Genomic DNA, 19,304 nt, shown 5'->3' on the forward strand with positions numbered 1-19,304 from the left:
GCCACACAATGCATGTCATAGTCGACCAAATATACGATTTTAGTCAACTAAAATTTGATTTTGCCAAAATAATGTATTTTGGTAGGCCTTGATGGCATCATAATGGCAGCTTTTACACTTGGTTACATGCTGAAAATAGCCAATCTAATCAGTGAAAAAAGGTAGTCAACGAACATTTTTCGTCATAGTTTTAGTCGACGAACAACACTGCAGTGCTGTGCATCAAAGGTTCATGTAGGTATGTACAGGAGTAGGCCCACTGATATATTTTCAACAATGTTGATAGAAATGATGAATTTAATCATGCTAAATACACACTAAATCCTATACACATATGAAATAGATTAGATTACAGCACTAATGTACAAAATGGTGAAGTTGATAACATCATTCCATATGAGTGTTAATGTCTGCTGAAGCTCCTGTTATCCACTTCTCTCTCACAGCTTTTTAATGGTGAGGATTGTGCTTCGACACTTTGGACATTTGTGTGTAAGGTCTTTACAGCGATCCGTGCAGAAGGGAATGAGGCAGCAACCAGCTACACCGCTGCAAATAGAATGTTGAAAACTTGAAACTGAAAGTAAGTACATTTACATTTACTTTCTTTTTTACAAGACCTATCATACAGTAATTATTACATAATTGCCTGATCACTATTTCCACAATTATGTTTTTTATATTTTTGAAAGTATAAAATAAAATCATACATGATTGGTACATTATCAATTATTTGTCATATCTGCCCTTTTTTGTTTTACAAATCCTAAAAGGCAAACACATGTATTTATTTTTTTATTGAATATGATGTGTTCAATGCCAGCAAACACAATAATAGTCAACCAAAACGTCATGATCGTGACAGGCTATAGCCCTACTTTCTATACAAACAGAGACCGGTCCAACAAGTCAGACATTCTTGCAAATAAGTTGGCAATGACACAAGATTAGTTTGCATACCCAACCAGAACAGTTACGACACAAGCTATCCAAGTCACGCTGCCCACAGATGACACAACCTCTGTGGTGATGAACTGTCGGCACTCTGGACACTGCGTCTTGCAGGGATGCGGTGGAAGTTCTTCTATGTCCAGGATGACTGTAGGAGCTACAAACACATACAATAATAATAATCTTTATTGTCCACAAAGGGATATTTGTCTCCACAGTCTGTTCAAAATCAACAAAACAACATAAACAACACATAACCATAGCCTAGGTAATATACAGTAAGTCTGAAAAACATACAGTTTATAGGTATGCCACCAACTCACCAGTTATAGAGGGCGGAGGCTCAACAAATATATATGATTCATGAACACCAGGCACAAGATTCTGAGTGGAGATAACATCCTCTAGATGAGAAGGATAAAGGAAAAACAGCCGGCATTTTAGGATACAAGAGATAAGAGATTCTAAGCGATATGAATAGAGGTGTGTGCCTTGAGATTCTGACTTGCCTTTGAAGTGTTCTTCCTGTACTACAGTAACACTGCTGCTGTACTCAATCTCCTCCTGGTGTCTGTGCAGCTCCAGCTTCCTTTGAGACAACTCTTCAAGTTCAGTATCGATAGCGTCAATCTCCGACTGCCAGGTGGAACCATCACCTAGTACATGAGCAGAACATCATACAGAGTGTAAAAATGGATCATCTCAGAGTGAAATTAGCACTTGGGGCAAAACCACAACACAGCAATCCACGGTTGTTTTTGGTATTCAAAGCATTGTTGTTATCTTAAAATGTTAATTTTAACGAAATATATTTTATTTAATTGGTTCTCTAGACAACTGGAGGCATATTCAGCCAGATTGCTGTTTAGCAATATTTGGATGCTCTGTTGAGACAAGGGCCCTTCCTTCTCACCAAAGGAAAAAACTGAAGGTTTCCAACTTCACCATGTTTCAAGAGATGGCTCGCCATTGCTAAGCTGGAACAAATCCATCATGAGTAAGTAAAAAACAAAAAAGTGGATGCCATTCCTGGCAGTGCTTGACAATAGTTGAGTATATGTCCCATTGTCCTGTATATCTGGCTGCTATGGTGCAACCGTACATATTTCACTATTGGACTCATACTATAACTATATCACTGCTTTCGGGGGGATACTCAAAATAAAGTATGTTTAAAATGTTAAAGCACTATATTATGATATTAATCATCGTCACAGGAGTCTCCAGCTTTTTAATAAACAGAAAATACATTGTTACATTGTCCATAATGTTACTTAATGTAAACATTTCCAGATGATTGAAGCCTTTACCTGAGTTTCCATCGATGCTAGACTTCCTAAACTTAAGGAGCATGGTTAACATGTGCCTGCGGTCCTCAAGTTGTTCCCTCTTCAAAGAAACTTGTTTCAGGTCCATAGATATCTGCACCAGCTTCTTCGCCTCTGCAGAACTTGGCATAGTGGTTGCTGGGGGGTGGTAATCGTTTGAAAAAATGAAAATTGTTTTGCCTATATTTTCAAATGAATATGCAGTTATATTATACAACCTTGAAGGTTTGTAGAGACACAAACTTTGCTTGTTTCAAGTGCACCCGTCCTTTACAATTGTGATGATAAAACTTGGCCACACACACAGGTTACACCTATGTGGTGCACAGCAACAACTGTCATCTCCATATCCTTGTACGTCCAAAACTGTTACTTTTATTATTTTAAAAACGTTTTCAAATAATGAGAATAGCCGATATACAAGATCAGCTGTAGATCTGGTATTTTCACTACTTTTGTGTGACACTCTTATATGATGAAGTATAGGGCATTAATTTACCCCCCCAAAAAACCCGTCAGCAGCGATATACAAACATAATATGTTAACATTTTGTCTGTTCTTAAACATGTTTAAACATCAAAGGCAGCTGATGTAGTAGCTGACAGTAGTAACTATATGTCTTTCACACTTTTGAGTTTTAAATTACTACAATAAGAATGTTTATTTACCCGTTGTCTGCTCCCAATGTGTCTCTGTGCGGGAATGCGTTCACACCAGGAAACACATTTAATGCATCCGCAACATAATTATTCAAATCTGATGCAAAAGAAGATAGCGACCAAGGTATCGCTGCAACGCAGCACATTTGCTGGAGGCTAGTGTGCATGTGCCACAACACAACACAACGTGCATTTTTAAGCCCCGTTATACATTAGCCATACAAATACATATTTTCTTCCACAACAAGAGTGCCTCGGTTGCTATATGTTTTGCTTAAACATCATCACCCCTGCACCAAAGAGCACCTTGCTGGATATTACTCAAAAGATGTGCTACATTTCTGCTTTTCTAAATATGTAGTTCTCTTTGAGTTGAGGGCATAACTAAAACACATATGCCTATAATTATTTGTCCAGCTTTTAGTGTGCGTGTGTGTGTGAACACAAACTTTGTCCTAACACAAACATTAAATGTCATTGACAATGGACAACTTTGAGTGTTGCGTAACACAAACATTGAACATTGATCAAGATGTATGATGATGTATGATGATAAGAGTGCCCCTCACTTCACATGGGTGTGATTTATTAAATTGTAATTGACATTATTAGACAAATCTACAAAGAAAAATGCAGGATAGAATATGAATGATGCTGAGGCTTGCCCTCCATTTCCATTTGCAGTTCTCACAATTTCTTTCAACGGTAATATTTTCAATAGTCTCTCAGACAAGTTATCCTGGTGCAAGGGATGTGTTCTGTGGTCCATTTCACTTTTTCCTCAGCCTCTTCATGAATGTTACTTCATCTCGATTCCTGACGCCATAGCTGAAGACACAAGTTAATTATGAAATGAATTAATGATGAAGCACAACAGTTTCAACAAGAGCAGGAATGTAGCTAAAGGCAACATGTTTTATAGACTTACTCTTTAAGTCTCATTTTGTCATCATCAAGCTTTTCTCCTTGGAATACTAAATGAAAGGTCCTCCAAACATATCTCCTATAAAAGAAAGGTCATGACAGTGATAAATGGTAATGCAAAGATTAGAATGCTTATGAGATACAGACAGACAAACAGAAAGACTTGCAGACAGAGAGAGATAAGAGAGGTACAAAGACAGAGAGAGAAAGAGATTTTACCAGCTAACATGCTTCACTCCGCCTTCACGTTGCTGTTTCAGCTCCATGAATCTGCAAATAGCCTTCTTCAGATCTTCTACAGTAGCATTCTGTACCACCACTATGGCTTAAGAAAGAAAGAAAGAAATATTTATATGTCTATAATGATTAATGAAGTCGCTTGATATGTATCGTTCAAAATGTGCATGTTCATATATCATAAAAAAACACATGCGAGTTCATTACATTACATAATAAGGAATGTAACTTACGCATAACTTCACCGTCTGCCTTTAAAACCTTTACAGTCATGGCCTGACCATACTCCAAGGCTATTTGCGAATTCACCTCCTCCAGAGTCACCTTAATAAGAAGTTTGCATATTGTTATGAATCACAACTTCGGATTCTTCCTTTTCTCTGCCCGGATACAGGACAGCACTATAGGGACATCTGGGCATCTCGATGTAAAATTGGCTATTTTGTCCAAAATGTTAAAAAATTTAACATTCGAAAAATCGTCTACTCTTAAGTAATAAGTAATGTAAAGTATACATGATGTGAACACGCACAGTACATCATTATCAGACTTAATTGCATCCTTTAACTTCTTGTTTATGCCTCAAAATGAATGGATATACATAGTGGTTTTGTAGCAATTTGTAGCAATTTTGGAAATATTAGATCTTAATTGTGGAATGTTTAAGCTGTTCTAATAATGTATACTTTAAAAAACATTTTCCAAATCTTCTATTTTTTAAATATTGGTGAATTGGAAATGGAGGAACTTTTTTTTGTCTTATGGTGCTTTTTCTGGTTTTATCCTCTTAGCATCATATTTTGTATTGACCTGTACCCATTCTGCAAAGTGTCAAATTTAAATCAATCAAACAGACCTGAATGGGGAGGTCGCACAGTAAAGGGTCCTGCACAAGGCGAGCGAGGCCCTCTTCGAAAATGTCCAAGATTTCTGAATGAGGGAGCGCTTCTTCATCCTCCTCCTCCTCCTCTGAATGTGGTGGTGCGTCTTTATCATCATCATCTTCAGTTAGTCTCTTCTGATCATCACAGCTCTCCTCAGTCTTCACAGGAGGGAGAGGAGACTCACACTGCTCCTCCATACTGTGAGTGCAACAAGAGTTCTTTAAGAATTAAGTTAATATCGCAGATTGCGATGTTTTATATCCACGTTTAATAGATAACGTCCCCGAACAGAGCGGACGGGAATTCAATTAGTGATTTAGATCACAATAATGGCACTGAAAGAATGTTTTGATATCTGTAGAACACAGAGCCATTGTACACATTACCGTAACAAATACGTACCGGAGGGAAACTACAGCTCAACACAAACAGTCCTAGAAGTGTGGAATATTACCCTTTCCCCAAAAAATATATAATTGATGAATCAATTACTATTGTTTACCGTTTATTTCAGTCCATATTAATTGGCATTTATTTCGGCTGTCGATTTACGTCAAAGGGAATTATTGGACGTCAACATGTTTCCACCCGAACCGGAAAAGAAGCCGGACCTGCCTGAGTTTTAGTTTCCATCACGCTGGTCTTCACTTCAGATCACAAACATCTTCTTAAAATACTTCAAACGAGAAATCCAGTGAATGATAACCACCATACATGGAATGTTGCATCGATCTGATTCTGTTTTGGCGATAGTGTAACAGATTATGAAGGTAGAATGCTTCTTTTCTGTCCAACATGTGGAAATGTTTTGATTGTCGAGGAGGGACAGAAGTGCATGAGATTCGCCTGCAACACGTGTCCATATGTCCACAACATTACAAGAAAGGTAAATATACACATCATCCCTGTCCACATTGGTAAGGTTATTATCAACAGTTAAATCCAAACTATTGTAAAAGCATCAGGCATCAGTTGTCTCTGTGATTTCTACATGTTAGCACAATTAGCAGAGACTTTTAAACCAGACTTACAAGATAAACGCAATGCAGAGACAGGTGCCTCAGTAACTACTACTAACTACTAACTAATAAGGCTGCAACATCAGTACAAATGTACTATAATATTATGTACATTGGACATCTTGCAGCATAACTCCTTGTTCCCAGGCACTGTACACTAGAGAAGTTACACCCAGTTACCATGGGGTCCTATTCCAGCTCCACCCTGCACGCACACATAAATAAACGTAAACGGCTTCGGCATAAGTCAATCTGCGCTCTTTCAGGACTTTTTTCCTTGTGAGGGCTTCTGAATGTGTGAACTATAAGTACCTATACATACCGCTGCGAATATCTCCTGTGTCGCGGAAGCCGTTAAGTATTTTTAATCTATGTTTGATTAAAAATGTCGCTTTGATTCTTCTTGTTTATTTACCGTTTATTGTACCGCCTCCCGATGTGCGGTTGGCTTGTGCCGGCTACGTCCCTGCCTCTGATCTGCTCCGTCATAGCTATAGCGCCACTAGCTAGCCAGATAGGCGGTACAATGAGGTGTCAATAAACAAGGTAGGAAGAGAAGAATCAAAGCGACATTTTTAATCAAACATAGATTAAAAATACTTAACGGCTTCCGCGACACAGGAGATATTCACACCGGTATGTATAGGTACTTATAGTTCACACATTCAGAAGCCCTCACAAGGAAAAAAGTCCTGCAAGAGCGCAGATTGACTTATGCCGAAGCTGTTTACGTTTATTTATGTGTGCGTACCCGGTGGCAGGGTGGAGCTGGAATAGGACCCCATGGTAACTGGGTCTCAAAAATGTCAGAAACTTCAGTACCATTGGGTTCTGCTTGTGGGGCTAGTATGTACTGTATGTATGTATGTTTAGGGTACCAACAGGCGGCGCCGCTCACTTCAGACAGGTCTGATTTGAATATGTTGAATCTAGAGTTGCATCACCAACCATTGATAGCCCCTACATCCAAACAGAATATAAACAACGTTAAACTCGCCAACATTGCAGCTGTACGGAAATCTTGAATTATACTCTATCTGGCAAGGTTTTTCTTTCATAAAATCAGACCTGTCTGAAGTGAGTGGTGCAACCCTAAACACACACACACACACACACACACACACACACATACATAGGGAGTCAGGGACACAGCCAGGGACGGACAAAGCTGGGCATTGGAGTGGCTGCACCCTATGGTTGCACCACTCAAAAATCTACCGTAGACATGTTATGAGCTACTTTCTGTCAAATAATTCATTTTTTGGCAGTATAATGTAAAATAATTTATTTGTGTGCTACCCCTGTAATAATAAACAATAATGTGAAATGTGAATTAAATAAATCTTTACAAGAAAGATAAATACATGTCCATAATACTGTATGTCCACAGCATTACAAGAAAGATACAGTGTGTGGGGAGGATTTTCTGCCTTAGGACACGGTGGGAGGACAGGAAACGGGGAGAGAGACTGGGAAATTAGTATTACACGCAGGAAAGGTCGCCGGGATCGGGATTTGAACCCGCGACACGCTGCCCTGGACCGCTAGGTTAGCGGTCCTGTCTAGCTTGACAAAGGCGTTTTCCCTTACAGGTAAACAACAGGAAATATCCCAAACTCAAAGAGGTCGATGATGTTCTGGGTGGAGCTGCAGCCTGGGAAAATGTAGATTCTACTGCAGGTAATTATGCCTACTGTCAAAAATAGATTGTTGTAGCTTCACATCTCCAACAGCTGAAAGTCTGCCAAATGTAGTCATAAATGGTGTTTGCATTCATTGCATTTCATGTGTATGAGAAAAAAAACTTAAACCCTGTTTATTTGCCTCCATTATATACACACACCATTAGCCAAGCCTTTGTGACCCAGCCGGTTTCCTAGTATACATTCATAGAAAAATGTTGAGTACCAGAGTAACACGTTTTTTGTGTTTACAGAAAAATGTCCAAAGTGTGAACATGCTCGGGCATACTTCATGCAGATTCAGACCAGATCGGCAGATGAACCTATGACGACATTCTATAAATGCTGCAATGCCCAGTGTGGCCACCGATGGAGAGATTGATACCTACACATAATTATTGCTTTATTTTGGAACATGCTTAGCTTATTGCAAATGTCCCATAATTACTTAAAACGTTCTCCTTTACTTTAGATTTTCCCATTGATATTTTTATTATTTAAATGGGCTTTGCAGTTTTGTATTGAGTATGTAAAATAATATTAAAGATGCATTTCAATGGAAAATCTTAATCATGTTATGATTTTTATTGATAAAATAGTACCTGTATGCAACAGTCAAACAAATCTTGATTTACATAGTTACACATCACAGACATTTAAAGAGCAATGCAGATCATAGCTATCCACAATGGCGTACAATGCTTCGTATTAAAAGTACAATGCAATCCTTCAACTCAAGATTGTACAGTTTTTTTTTTCTTTTTTCTCTCACACAAGCCTCAAGTCACGTTTTTGAAAAAGGTTCCTGGAGCACAATCGGAACCAGCCGGTGAGAAAGTCATTAGTTAACTGTTCATGCAGACATACTCTGCATCTCATCACTGATGGGGAAAGGGGATGGTTGATGGACATGCTGACCATACAGAATATGTTCCAAATGTGTTATTTCAATATTTAACAAATGGCGTTTTTGTCTAATCCGGTCTTACTTGGATGTTATAGCATTTACAGTACTTGCAGTCAAGACATAGCCATGTACCTGTATTGTATTTGCCTTTGGTGTTCTCTAACATGCATCTGAGCATTGAAGTAGTCTTGAAGGGATGATGTCATTAGTAGGGATACAGGGAAGGCCTATAGTGCATTATGGTGTTGCCACTAGTACAGTAAATCTTTTGCTAACATACAATTCCTTTTTTCTAAACTACCTACCTATTCACTCAGGCGCTAAACAATCATCAGCCAACATTATCATGTGTAAGGGAAGGATAAGCTATTTTAAAATGGTGCAATGAGACAATACAGCTTGACACAGGAATCTCAGCAGACTGGACATATGGCCAGTGTGAAGAGGGGGACAAGATTACGGCGATGTCATGCAGGGTGTTCTGATCACTCTCACTATGACACCCTCCAGCATGAGCAAATACAATCTATCAGGATACAGGAACACCTCACTCCTGTTTATCCTGATCAAATGCATATGAACCAACTGGGTCTCATTCCGAGCTGATGTAATCAACTGGAATACCACAAATGCTTGGTAATCTACAAGATCACATTGACCTCGTAGATATACTCGCTATTAAAGTACAGTATATCAAGCCCTTTAGTTTCATATGCAGTTTTTGTACAGACTAGATGCTTCCAAGTCTTTAAGAGATGAGCAATTTTCTTTTAAATTTTAGATCATGAGATCTGTCTTTCAGATAAATTATAATATTGTAGCAATGAGAATTGAGCATTTGGGGAAATATGGATTTCAAAAGAATACACAAGGTTGCTTTATTATCAAAACAAAGTTACAATGTTGGGCAAAGTGTATTGTGTAACAGTATCTGAAATCACCTGACTTCAGCCCAAGAGATACAAAAATTAAACATTAATTCCCAGCAGGCAAATTAGTTCTCATTTACTTCACAATAGAGGGTATGCACGTGACAACCTCATCATACCCGGACGTTATGGGGAACGCCTACTTTCTGGCCCATACATCCAAACAAAAAAGTCCTATCTGATTGCATTAAACAACGTTAAACTCACTTTATGCATACCCTCTATAAGAAGCTACATGATTATTTAATTAACCGACATTCAAAGGAGGAGACACTATTTAGAATAAAGAAAATATTAAATTATTTAGAACACAAATAATCATGGACATGGACAAAATCTGTAACAAAGTTCTTAATATTAACATTAAAATTATGGATAGAATTAAAAAATAAATACAAACTAAAATACTGACCCTGCAAATGTTGACTTGTTTAAGTGTGCTTCTCAGCTAGATTCACAGATTGACATGACTTCAACTAAAATAAAGTGACAATTTTCACAGCTTTCCCCAGCTAGAGTGAGGCCTTCTGCAAACTAATATTCCCTCCTAAATGCATAATATTCTGTAACGTTTTTGTCCTACCTACAGTACAGTATTTCCAGGCATCTGTTTTTTTCTTCTTCTTCCAGACAGTACATGACTACAACTAAACTAGCCAATCTTCATAGTGGCCGTTTTAGTGCCGTTGATTTCATTAATGTCCAGTGTGAGGTTTGTACATTTCAATGCATAAAATGTATAACGCTAAAAAGGTGTATATACAGTAAATACAGAGTGAACTTCATGATTAAGCTGCATCTAAAATTAAGTGGGAGGAGGGGGGGCGGGGGGACGTAATCTTTTTTTTAAAGCAACACAGAGCGCAAACCGAAAAAAGCCATCACTATTAGCAGGGGGGAGCTTTGAGTTTTTTTGAATGTGTGCATATACATGTCTCCGTAGCATACAGCCGTCCGTGGTTAGCATATACGCTTGTATGTGTAGATGTAGCCCTTACAGTAGGGACAGCTGTGGGTCACGTCCTTCAGATCATCAATCAGACAGGGAATCAAACAGCAGCCAAGGTCACACCTGGAGTAGAGGAACAAAAACGAATGAGGATGTAACATTATGCCAATTATTACACGTTTATTTCATTTCTGACTTAGTCACGCCACAATAAAACGGTATTAGGACAGGCACGCATGTTTAACCACATTAAAGTGATACTGAACCCGCACAAAGACAGCGTGCAGCAATGTGACGCTGATCAGCTGTTTTTGAATAGCCAAAGTGTAACATAGGGCCTACGTTACGTTGTTAAACACTTAGGTCAAGGAGAGTAGAGTAAATGGTTAACCACTTAAGCCCTGGTTAACCAATTATACAGTATGCCCTAGATTACACTTACCGGTAGTCGAACAATAGTGTCATGCAAAAATAGACAATCTACAAGCTGGAGGAATTTCGCCTATAATAGTACATGGACAAAATAGGAACACCAGGTTGAAAAGATTATCTGAATTTAAAAAATAAATAAATAGAACATAATATGCTGTGCTATATAAGACCACTACTGGGCTGCTGTCACATACTGTATGTTTTTAACCCCGTAGTATACTTTGGACCACATACTGTACATGCAGAATGTGTGCAAATAATATGAGCAAACAGTGCAAGGATAGTATAGATGGGCTTAAGACCTGCAAATTAAAAAGTCCCAGACTCCAGAGGCCGTCATAAACAAGTGAAATAGGGCACAGGACTAAGGGGCCGTCACACCTACTCACAAGCTCATCCCCATTCATCAAGTAATCACGGTCATCTCATAATTGCGATCAGGCAATTTTGTATTATTTGTGACAGGCCTGCCAGCACTTACCCCACAAAGAAACAAAAGAGGCAGAAGAGTGTGTTCATGAGGCCGACGTCGTGGGAGATCCGGGTGATGATGGCCTGCTGGCAGTGTGGACACACGGTCTGCACTGGCGTGGACTGGAACATCTCCCCCTGGAGGACCGTGACGGTGGTGGCGGTCCCCGGGGGCGCCAGGACGGTGGTGGCTGTGTGGCCTCCCATATGGCTAAAGTGACTGGGACCAGGGCCGAACTGTCCTGGGCTGAACTGTCCTGGCACGGGATGGGCAAACTGTCCGGGTGGAGGGTAGAAGCCGCCTGCAGGTAAGTGAAATACACATTTTAGCGTGTACATTTGCATGTTCATCTTTTTTTTGCATATTTTCGGCATTCAACCTTTCGGTTGGCATTGTTCAGCACACCCACAGCTCTGTTTGCTGTCTATAACTACTGCAATTTATTTTACAAAGTTTTAATCCCAAACTGTACTGAATTGATCACACTTGCATGCCGTTATGCTTATTTTATATTATTTTGTACGGCGGTGTTTTTTGGCATGCGACACTGTAGTACAACAAACTAAGTATAAACCAGTAAGACGCCTTAAGGGCAAGAAGCGACCGCAGGAACTAAAGCATGAAAACTTACAAGCAAATTAAGGCTCTTCAAAGCACACGTGAGGAGGAAAAAGGGCTTAACACAAATTATGTAGTTACATAAAGCGTCTGTAGGAGGTGTAAGATGTTAACAGTGTTAACAGGCAAGAGGGTAACAGAGTTTCATTATGTGCTGGACATCAATTGATCTGATCTACCACAACTGAACTGCCTTAACACTAGTGTGTGTGTGTGTGTGTGTGTGTGTGTGCGCGCGCAAGAGAGTAACAAGGACTGTCTAAAGAGAACGAGTCGCAAAGACAACATGGCGTCGAAACGGGCGACGCCATGTTGCTCCATGGAAGGAAAGAAACATGCGCAATGGGCTATATGCAGCAAACACTTCCTCGTTCAGCTTCCTTGGTCTCAACTGCGCATGTTTCTTTCCTTCCATGGAGCACCATGTGAGCAACATGGCGGCGCCCTTGCGGTCTTCGCGTCTCGTCCTCTTTAGACAGTCCTTGGAGAGTAAGAGGAAGCGTTAACAGGAAAGCTTGACTGCTTCCTGTTAACAGGAAGTGTGTGACAGCTTCCTGCTTGGTTTCATAATAACTGACGTGCGGTTGCAATCAGGTTTTGAAAGTCTGTACAAAATGCACAGCAGCAGGAAAGCAACAGCACCTGGTGGCATGGGCATGGGTCCTTACCTGGTGGCATGGGCATAGGCATGGGCATGGGTCCGTCCCCTGGGACATGTGGGGGCAGGAAGCCTGGCGACGCCTCATACGGGGGTGGACCATATTCTGGAGGCAAGGGCTGTCCCTGTGGAGGACCCGTTCTCACGGGAGCGACATCTGAAACATGAAGCACAACTAAACATGTCACTGGATCCATTTAAATCAATATTGATTGATGTTTTCTTTGGGTTTTTTTATCACATTTTTTTCAAACCTTTGCCATGTCATTATTACTGTGGTTGCCCTGGCTGCAACCAGTCTATAGTAATTGCCCGACTATTTATAGAGCACTAGTTCCCAAACAGTGGGTCAGGACCCATATGTGGGTTGTGGACCGATTTTTGTGGCTCGTGAGTAAATATCCCTTTATTTAGTTTTCCCTAAATCTTGTTATTAATCATTCTAAAAGATTTTAAAAGAAAAACACAAAAGCTGAAAAGAAAATGTTTAAGAAGTAGGCCTAGTGAAAATGGCAGATCTACAAGCTCATGACGCGGTGCGAAGAGACACGTCGTGAGCTTGTAGATCTATTTTCACTAGTTTGGGTCCCGGGCAAATGTCACATTTCTATTTGGGTCCGTTATTGCGAATGCAGTGAGCACTAACTATGAGACCTAGCAGAACATGTCTGTCTGTCTGTCACGCTGTAACACCACCTGCCCGCCACCAGAGGGCACAGCTGTATCACACACAAAACACACACACACAAAAACGTAACTTAAAAACAAAATTTAAAAAACCCCAAATATGTACGAGCTGTGTTCGCTTCCCGCGTTTACGCGTCTTACTTGTAGTCATAGACTAACCCGAAAAGGTTTGCCTATTTATTATTCCGCCCCTGTGACGTCATGTGGGTCAATACATCATCATGATCAGACATCATCATCATACTGTACTTAGCGAGCTACAGTACACATTGTTAAAAATCATATTTTGACAAGCTAAAAAAAATAAACTATTACTTTGGGGACTCCTAACTGCACACAAGAACCGATTCCTTGGACCCCCAAGGCCGCAAAACCACGACATCGGGGCAACCACACACATGATATCCCAAAATTGTGAATTTTCTGATTCATTATGTTTTATTTATACACTTTCTTTGGTCAATTAGAGGTTCTAAATGTCGCATTCTATTTATCGGTTAATTGCCCAGGCCTAATCAAACACTTTGTACACCGTAGATTAGAAGCTTCACTGGGACCACACTGGTACACTGTAATTACATATTTGGGAAAGAAAATCTATGACATTTCTCCACATTGCAATATCAGTGGGATGTTCTTTTTTTTCATATTGGATCATATCTAATATAATAATAATAACAGTAATAATATCAGGCTCTTGAACATTCCCAATAAAGCTTGTGGGACATAAAACCCAAGGGGCATTACAGTAGTGATTGTTGTAACATTATTACCAGAGGCAGCAACTTGACCAGTCTTCTCCTCGATGAGTGGGGCGCTCGGGCCTCCTGGGTAAGGAGGAGGGGGGTCGCTGGACATGCTGGCCGGATCTCGAAACAGGGGAGGGGCTGGGGAGGGAGCTCACACAGGGGTCCTCAGACTCACTGTCTCTGAGAGAGAAAAGAAATTCACAGCTCATTACCCTCAAACAACAGTCACCAAAATGTTTCAACATCAAAATGTTTCAACATCTTTCAACAATTGCACATGCAGATCCGACACACCAAATATCCGACATGCGCTGCTGAACCCCCACTTTGATATAGATACTTTATACAATGTAGACCCCAATCTACATTGTAACGTTTATTTAACTACGTACAATGTACAAATGGAGGCTTTTGTAATTTGTACACTAATTTGAAACCTTTGTGGTCCCCGGAACAGCATTGTTCTAATCTAGGTAATGACTTTTCTCCTGGTCTTTATCTGGTTTGGCTGGCAGTAGAAGCCATTTTATTTATAGATAATTACATTATCTATCTCTGTGTGTATGTATGCATGTCAACATTTACAATAATTACATTTCTCCTTTAAAAAAAATGAAGTAGAGGAAAACATGACAATAAGATTCCTGAACCCATCTTTGACAAGTAGAAGAACACATTAGTTTGATGGCCTTATCTAATAGGTCATAGCCATGAAATGCTCACACATACTTTCCTTTCAGTAAGTCTGCTGCCAGCAGGTACATTTAATTGTGTAACCGAGACCGTCCGGCCATGAATTTGATGAGTGGCAAAACATGGCATCGTGCCAGTATACATCTGGCACTATGCCAAAACAGTGCAAAATGAACCTAGTGTCCTAGCTGGTGCCCAATTCTGAAATCCATATATACCAGTATGTGGTTTTCAACCAGTGGTTCTTGAGGGGTTCCCCACCTGGAGCCAAATGCACTCTTATGGACCCTTAAGTGTCCATTTGGTTTCATTTTATGCTCTCAAGAGCTACATTATTGTTAAACATCTGCATTACTTAATGCAGAAGTCTACAAAATTAGAGAATGTAGAATAATTGTTATTTTTGATCAACGTTTGCCTGTTATCTCTCCTATGGTACCAACATCAATACAGCATGGAGTTTTGGGTCTGAGAGGCTAAATCTCGTCATCCAAATGGTGGTTTGTGGACATTGGTATGACAAAGTGGTTGAAAACCACTGCTATATAATAATACAGTGTGCTCGTGCTGCCTGATAAAGAGTAAATTAATTTCCCTCGATTATTCTGGGCGGGAACCCCTTTGTGTTTTAAGCATTATGTTATACTTTAGCTATTGAAAAATAGCAGATCGAGTGCCGCGCTACGAGCTTGTAGGTCTGCTATTTTTGAAAAATCATGAAAAATGCAGTGCAAATCTTTGAATACAAGATTATTAAATCTTTGCTTCTGGGGGGTTCCTGGAACAACATATTTTCAGATGGGGGTCGGCAGCCAATTATTACATAATAATCTTGGGGGTCCTTGACATGACATAGTTTGAGAACGACTGACACATACTGTAGAAACATGGGTTTTTCAGAAAACTGTCAGGATTTAGAGGACATTTGTAGAAGAATCGTCCTCAGGTCTAAATGGGTTAAATCCATTAGTTCGCTTATACGTCTCACAAGTTGTGGGATGTCATCAAATGAAGGCACACCGGGACAGAACTAATCCAATCAGAATAATCACTTAATAGATAACCACCATGTTTGCCAGTCTGGCAGTGGTTTACAGCTTTTAAATCAGCTGTCACAAATGCTGCTACTCATAAACCATATGGCAAAAAACAAGGTAGGCCTACAGTATACTTAATCCACTTTCTTCTCAGCAAAGCATACTTGACAATAATCCCCCTTTGTGTTGTAAATGTAACATTAAACGCTGGGAGTGATCACTCAGCTATTCGACTTATCGATCTTCTCCACTACTATACAGAGAATGGTCAATCAATACATTGATCATTCTCTGACTGAGAGACATTCTGAAACGAATGCTAATGTTATTAACCCAGCTAATATTTGGCTATTTTTACACAGATAAGATTATCCAGCTCAACACTGTTAGTAATAGTAGTAATTAACCGTCAATTTCCCACGATGAATAAATACATGACGTAATGCTGGTGGCTAACGTTAGCATTCAGTACATGATGGATCTGTCAGACACGCATTGATCACCAGTTGACAGCTGGTGACATCAGCTGATCGTCGTTTTAAAAGCACAACAGAACAAAACAGCTGGTATTTGATGCTGACAGATACATTAACAGTTATTTTGATGTACACTCAAGAGCGTGAAAACAACAAACGTTAACCAAATGCACCCGTGAGGACGGTTATATTTGTCATCTCTCGTCTCGGGAGTTACAAATTGCATGAGGGGGTATTATTACAGTGTAGTTAATTCTAACGTTAGCTAAGCTAGCTAGAGCGTTAGCAACAAGGTTCGTTTTAAAGGCTTGTCATATCACATTGATGTCATCATTAAAGCTAAACTCGGGCTAAAAATACAAAAACAATCGAGATGTAATAACGCTGCCCGCCATGCATGAAACGGTGCGTTGTTTATTTACCTGCTATGAGCGCAGTTTTAACCAACCGGACCGTCGGTCGTACTGAAATGTTCCGACGTCGCGTTAGCTCCGTTTAGCCTCCTAAGTAATAACAAGAGCCAACATCCGCCTCAACGAACGAGCGCTACTAACTGTGATTCTGGGAACTACACACACACACACACACACACACACGCACACACACAGTAGAGATGCGCCGAGGTTATGTCAGTGACATCACAAACTATTTGGAAGAGGCCCTGCCCCTCCATGTGTTGTTGTTATTGTTGTGAGTCAGAACATAGCACTTCCGCATGTTGGTGACGTCACGTAATATACCTTGGTATCATTATTCTACCTCAGTCAGTCTTTTGTAAAGCTGAAAGGGGATTTCTTTTCTTTTTTTCCCCATCCACGAAAGTTCCAGGAGGATCCAGCAAAATATTGCACTTTTACTCCACTACAATTATATGACAACTTTAATCTACTTTGTAGATTTTGATTATTCTTATTATTTACAAAACATAAATTAGCTTTTACTTTCATTAAAAAAATGTGAGTACCTACCTTTTCCACCACTGAATAGGACAGATATGATTCCCTTGAGGCAAGCTGGTGTTGATTTATAATTTACAATTTACAATTTAGGCATTTAGCAGACGCTCTTAATCCAGAGCGACTTACATTAAGCAAGAACAAAAGCATGGGAATACATCACATACTGTAAAAGCATTTATCATGAAACATGCGTAAGCTAAGAAAGTAACAGTGGAATATCTATATAATTAAACTATACATATAAACTATACATATATACTACTATGCTCTGTGTGTGTGTGTGTGTGTGTGTGTGTGTGTGTGTGTGTGTGTGTGTGTGTGTGTGTGTGTGTGTGTGTGTGTGTGTGTACACGTGTGCGTGTGTGTGTGTGTGTGTGTGTGTGTGTGTGTGTGTGTGTGTGTGTGTGTGTGTGTGTGTGTGTGTGTGTGTGTGTGTATGTGTAACGTGTGATCTGCGTTGTGTTGTGGAATAATGAAGTTCCAGACGACTTCTCTCTTGACAGTTTAATCTGGTAAAATACACAGACGTATCTGGTCAGCTTCTGTCTGTGTAACACACCCAATCCTCAGCACGTCATGGGCATGTCTCATGTTAGACTGACACCATAATCAATGAACATACGAGAGATTTCAAGGCAATAACAACACAATGTACCTGGTAAAATACGTATCTGGTCAGCTTCTGTCTGTGTAACACACCCAATCCTCAGCACGTCTATAACAGAATTAGCAACGTGACCAAGAGCATGTTTTTTATAAACAGTTTACAGTTTAGTATGTCAAAATAATTAATTGAAAACATGTACAAAACATCGCCACTTCATGTTGGTACATTTTGCATGTTTAGAACAACTAATATTCATCACAGTATCACAGTAAACATACAGACTCTTGTTGAAAATATAGTGTGCTGAGGAACACATCTTACCATGGGCATGTCTCATGTTAGACTGACACCACTCTAAACGTGGACGCCAGTGTTATTCAATGGGTGCCGCCCACTAACCAATAAGAAATGTCATTACTGATGGAGCAAGTGGAACCCACTAAACTCTGTTACATATGTATGTATGTATGTCAACAAATTGATTTCAGAATACATACACCTGTATGTTTATAAAGCATTGAATGGTAGGGCCAAATAGTACATTCATGATCTTGTGCATCGATATCATGATTCGTGAACCATAAGTGACACATCACCTCTGCTTTATGTCCCTAGAATAGAATATGAGTCAGATGGTCGCAGGTCACCCCCACCTATGGTCTCTTGACATGGCTGGCTGCTATTAGTGGCCTTGGAGTGCATATCTCTGCCAGGCTGGGTTGCCTACCTACCAGGGCTGGTGATGGTGTGTGCAGCTGTCAACACATGAGGAAGCTGGGGGGTCGGGTGTCAAGTTTGTACAACTAATGGCCAAACTGCACCAATGGCCAAACTCCTTGCAACAAAACACAATCAGTTGTGAAAAAGTTGTACCATTAGAGGCCATTAAGGCCAGTGCACAACAATGCAATTGGGGATAATGGTTACAAGTAGTTGCAAGTTACATTGGTGTGGACTGGCCTTAATGGTGCAACTTTTCGCAATTGAGTGTCATCCCAATTTGGGGATGGCAATGCCATGTGTGCCTGTGAGATTTATGTGAGACGTGTGAGCTATCAAATGTAGTGTCAGAGTGTGAGTGCCTCCCTGGTTACTTTGCCTAACATAAGGTCTTCAATAATGCGAACAAAAATAAAAGCCTGGGTACCAAGGCTAGGTCGTCAACCACGTTCTAGTGCCATACGTCATTGGTGTCTGGTGTCAATTGATAATTGAGGAGTCAGTGCGTACTTACTAAAACAACAGTCATAATCCAAGGCATCCATCCAGGAAAAATATTTTTGATTGTATGACCTATTATGGTTCAAGGGTATTCTATGCCAAAACATGAAGTGCAAGAGGGCTGCTATAACACCACCATACGAGAAGAATTTGTGATGTACTGTAGTCTGTAACTAGGTTCTTCTTTGGATATGTACGAACGTACCAGAGGACCCTGCGTACTAT

General features: G+C 40.0%; 3 protein-coding genes and 1 long non-coding RNA gene across 5 annotated transcripts; 1 reads left to right on the forward strand and 3 right to left on the reverse strand.

Annotated features, from left to right (window-relative positions):
• Positions 1-492: 492 nt before the first annotated feature.
• On the reverse strand, positions 493-1,357 carry LOC308324568. The gene is made up of 3 exons (XR_013964930.1): positions 1,275-1,357; positions 961-1,108; positions 493-549 (listed from the first exon to the last, which is right to left on the reverse strand). It is a non-coding gene; the product is annotated as an uncharacterized lncRNA (long non-coding RNA).
• Positions 1,358-1,497: 140 nt separating this feature from the next.
• Positions 1,498-5,562, reverse strand: snrnp25 (small nuclear ribonucleoprotein 25). Of its 2 annotated transcripts, XR_013964929.1 has the most exons (7): positions 4,957-5,562; positions 4,334-4,424; positions 4,083-4,188; positions 3,868-3,942; positions 2,949-3,767; positions 2,262-2,417; positions 1,498-1,607 (listed from the first exon to the last, which is right to left on the reverse strand). XR_013964929.1 is itself a non-coding variant. In XM_080776663.1 (5 exons), the coding sequence occupies exons 1-5, from the start codon at positions 5,179-5,181 to the stop codon at positions 3,710-3,712; spliced, it is 555 nt and encodes a 184-aa protein (XP_080632789.1). In that variant the 5' UTR covers positions 5,182-5,562; the 3' UTR covers positions 2,554-3,709. The 2 variants fall into 2 exon arrangements, 1 of the variants encoding a protein (XP_080632789.1); XM_080776663.1 differs by lacking the exons at positions 1,498-1,607; positions 2,262-2,417 and having other exon boundaries at positions 2,554-3,767.
• A 15-nt stretch (positions 5,563-5,577) lies between these two features.
• Positions 5,578-9,672, forward strand: polr3k (polymerase (RNA) III (DNA directed) polypeptide K). The gene is made up of 3 exons (XM_080776664.1): positions 5,578-5,870; positions 7,596-7,683; positions 7,940-9,672. The coding sequence occupies exons 1-3, from the start codon at positions 5,760-5,762 to the stop codon at positions 8,065-8,067; spliced, it is 327 nt and encodes a 108-aa protein (XP_080632790.1). The 5' UTR covers positions 5,578-5,759; the 3' UTR covers positions 8,068-9,672.
• Positions 8,256-16,848, reverse strand: cdip1 (cell death-inducing p53 target 1). Its single transcript, XM_080776662.1, has 5 exons — positions 16,715-16,848; positions 14,111-14,266; positions 12,661-12,807; positions 11,384-11,675; positions 8,256-10,593 (listed from the first exon to the last, which is right to left on the reverse strand). Exons 2-5 carry the CDS (start codon positions 14,193-14,195, stop codon positions 10,482-10,484), a joined length of 636 nt encoding a protein of 211 aa, XP_080632788.1. The 5' UTR covers positions 14,196-14,266; positions 16,715-16,848; the 3' UTR covers positions 8,256-10,481.
• Positions 16,849-19,304: the final 2,456 nt, after the last annotated feature.

The sequence above is a fragment of the Protomyctophum bolini genome (genome assembly GCF_963924005.1).
Source record: "Protomyctophum bolini genome assembly, chromosome: 11".
Classification (NCBI taxonomy): Eukaryota; Metazoa; Chordata; class Actinopteri; order Myctophiformes; family Myctophidae; genus Protomyctophum; species Protomyctophum bolini.

Bases quoted from the DNA above. Each gene is read 5' to 3' on its own strand.
- snrnp25 (XM_080776663.1), bottom strand. From the start codon at position 5,181: ATGGAGGAGCAGTGTGAGTCTCCTCTCCCTCCTGTGAAGACTGAGGAG. The intron at 4,425-4,956 runs GTCTGTTTGATT...CTTCTTATTAAG, and splicing joins TGTGCGACCTCCCCATTCAG to GTGACTCTGGAGGAGGTGAA. The intron at 3,943-4,082 runs GTAAAATCTCTT...TTTCTTTTATAG, and splicing joins GGAGTGAAGCATGTTAGCTG to GAGATATGTTTGGAGGACCT.
- polr3k (XM_080776664.1), top strand. From the start codon at position 5,760: ATGCTTCTTTTCTGTCCAACATGTGGAAATGTTTTGATTGTCGAGGAG. The intron at 5,871-7,595 runs GTAAATATACAC...TTTCCCTTACAG, and splicing joins TCCACAACATTACAAGAAAG to GTAAACAACAGGAAATATCC. The intron at 7,684-7,939 runs GTAATTATGCCT...TTGTGTTTACAG, and splicing joins AAATGTAGATTCTACTGCAG to AAAAATGTCCAAAGTGTGAA.
- cdip1 (XM_080776662.1), bottom strand. From the start codon at position 14,195: ATGTCCAGCGACCCCCCTCCTCCTTACCCAGGAGGCCCGAGCGCCCCA. The intron at 12,808-14,110 runs GTAATAATGTTA...TTCATGTTTCAG, and splicing joins TGGTCAAGTTGCTGCCTCTG to ATGTCGCTCCCGTGAGAACG. The intron at 10,594-11,383 runs GTAAGTGCTGGC...CCTCTACTCCAG, and splicing joins CTCTTTTGTTTCTTTGTGGG to GTGTGACCTTGGCTGCTGTT.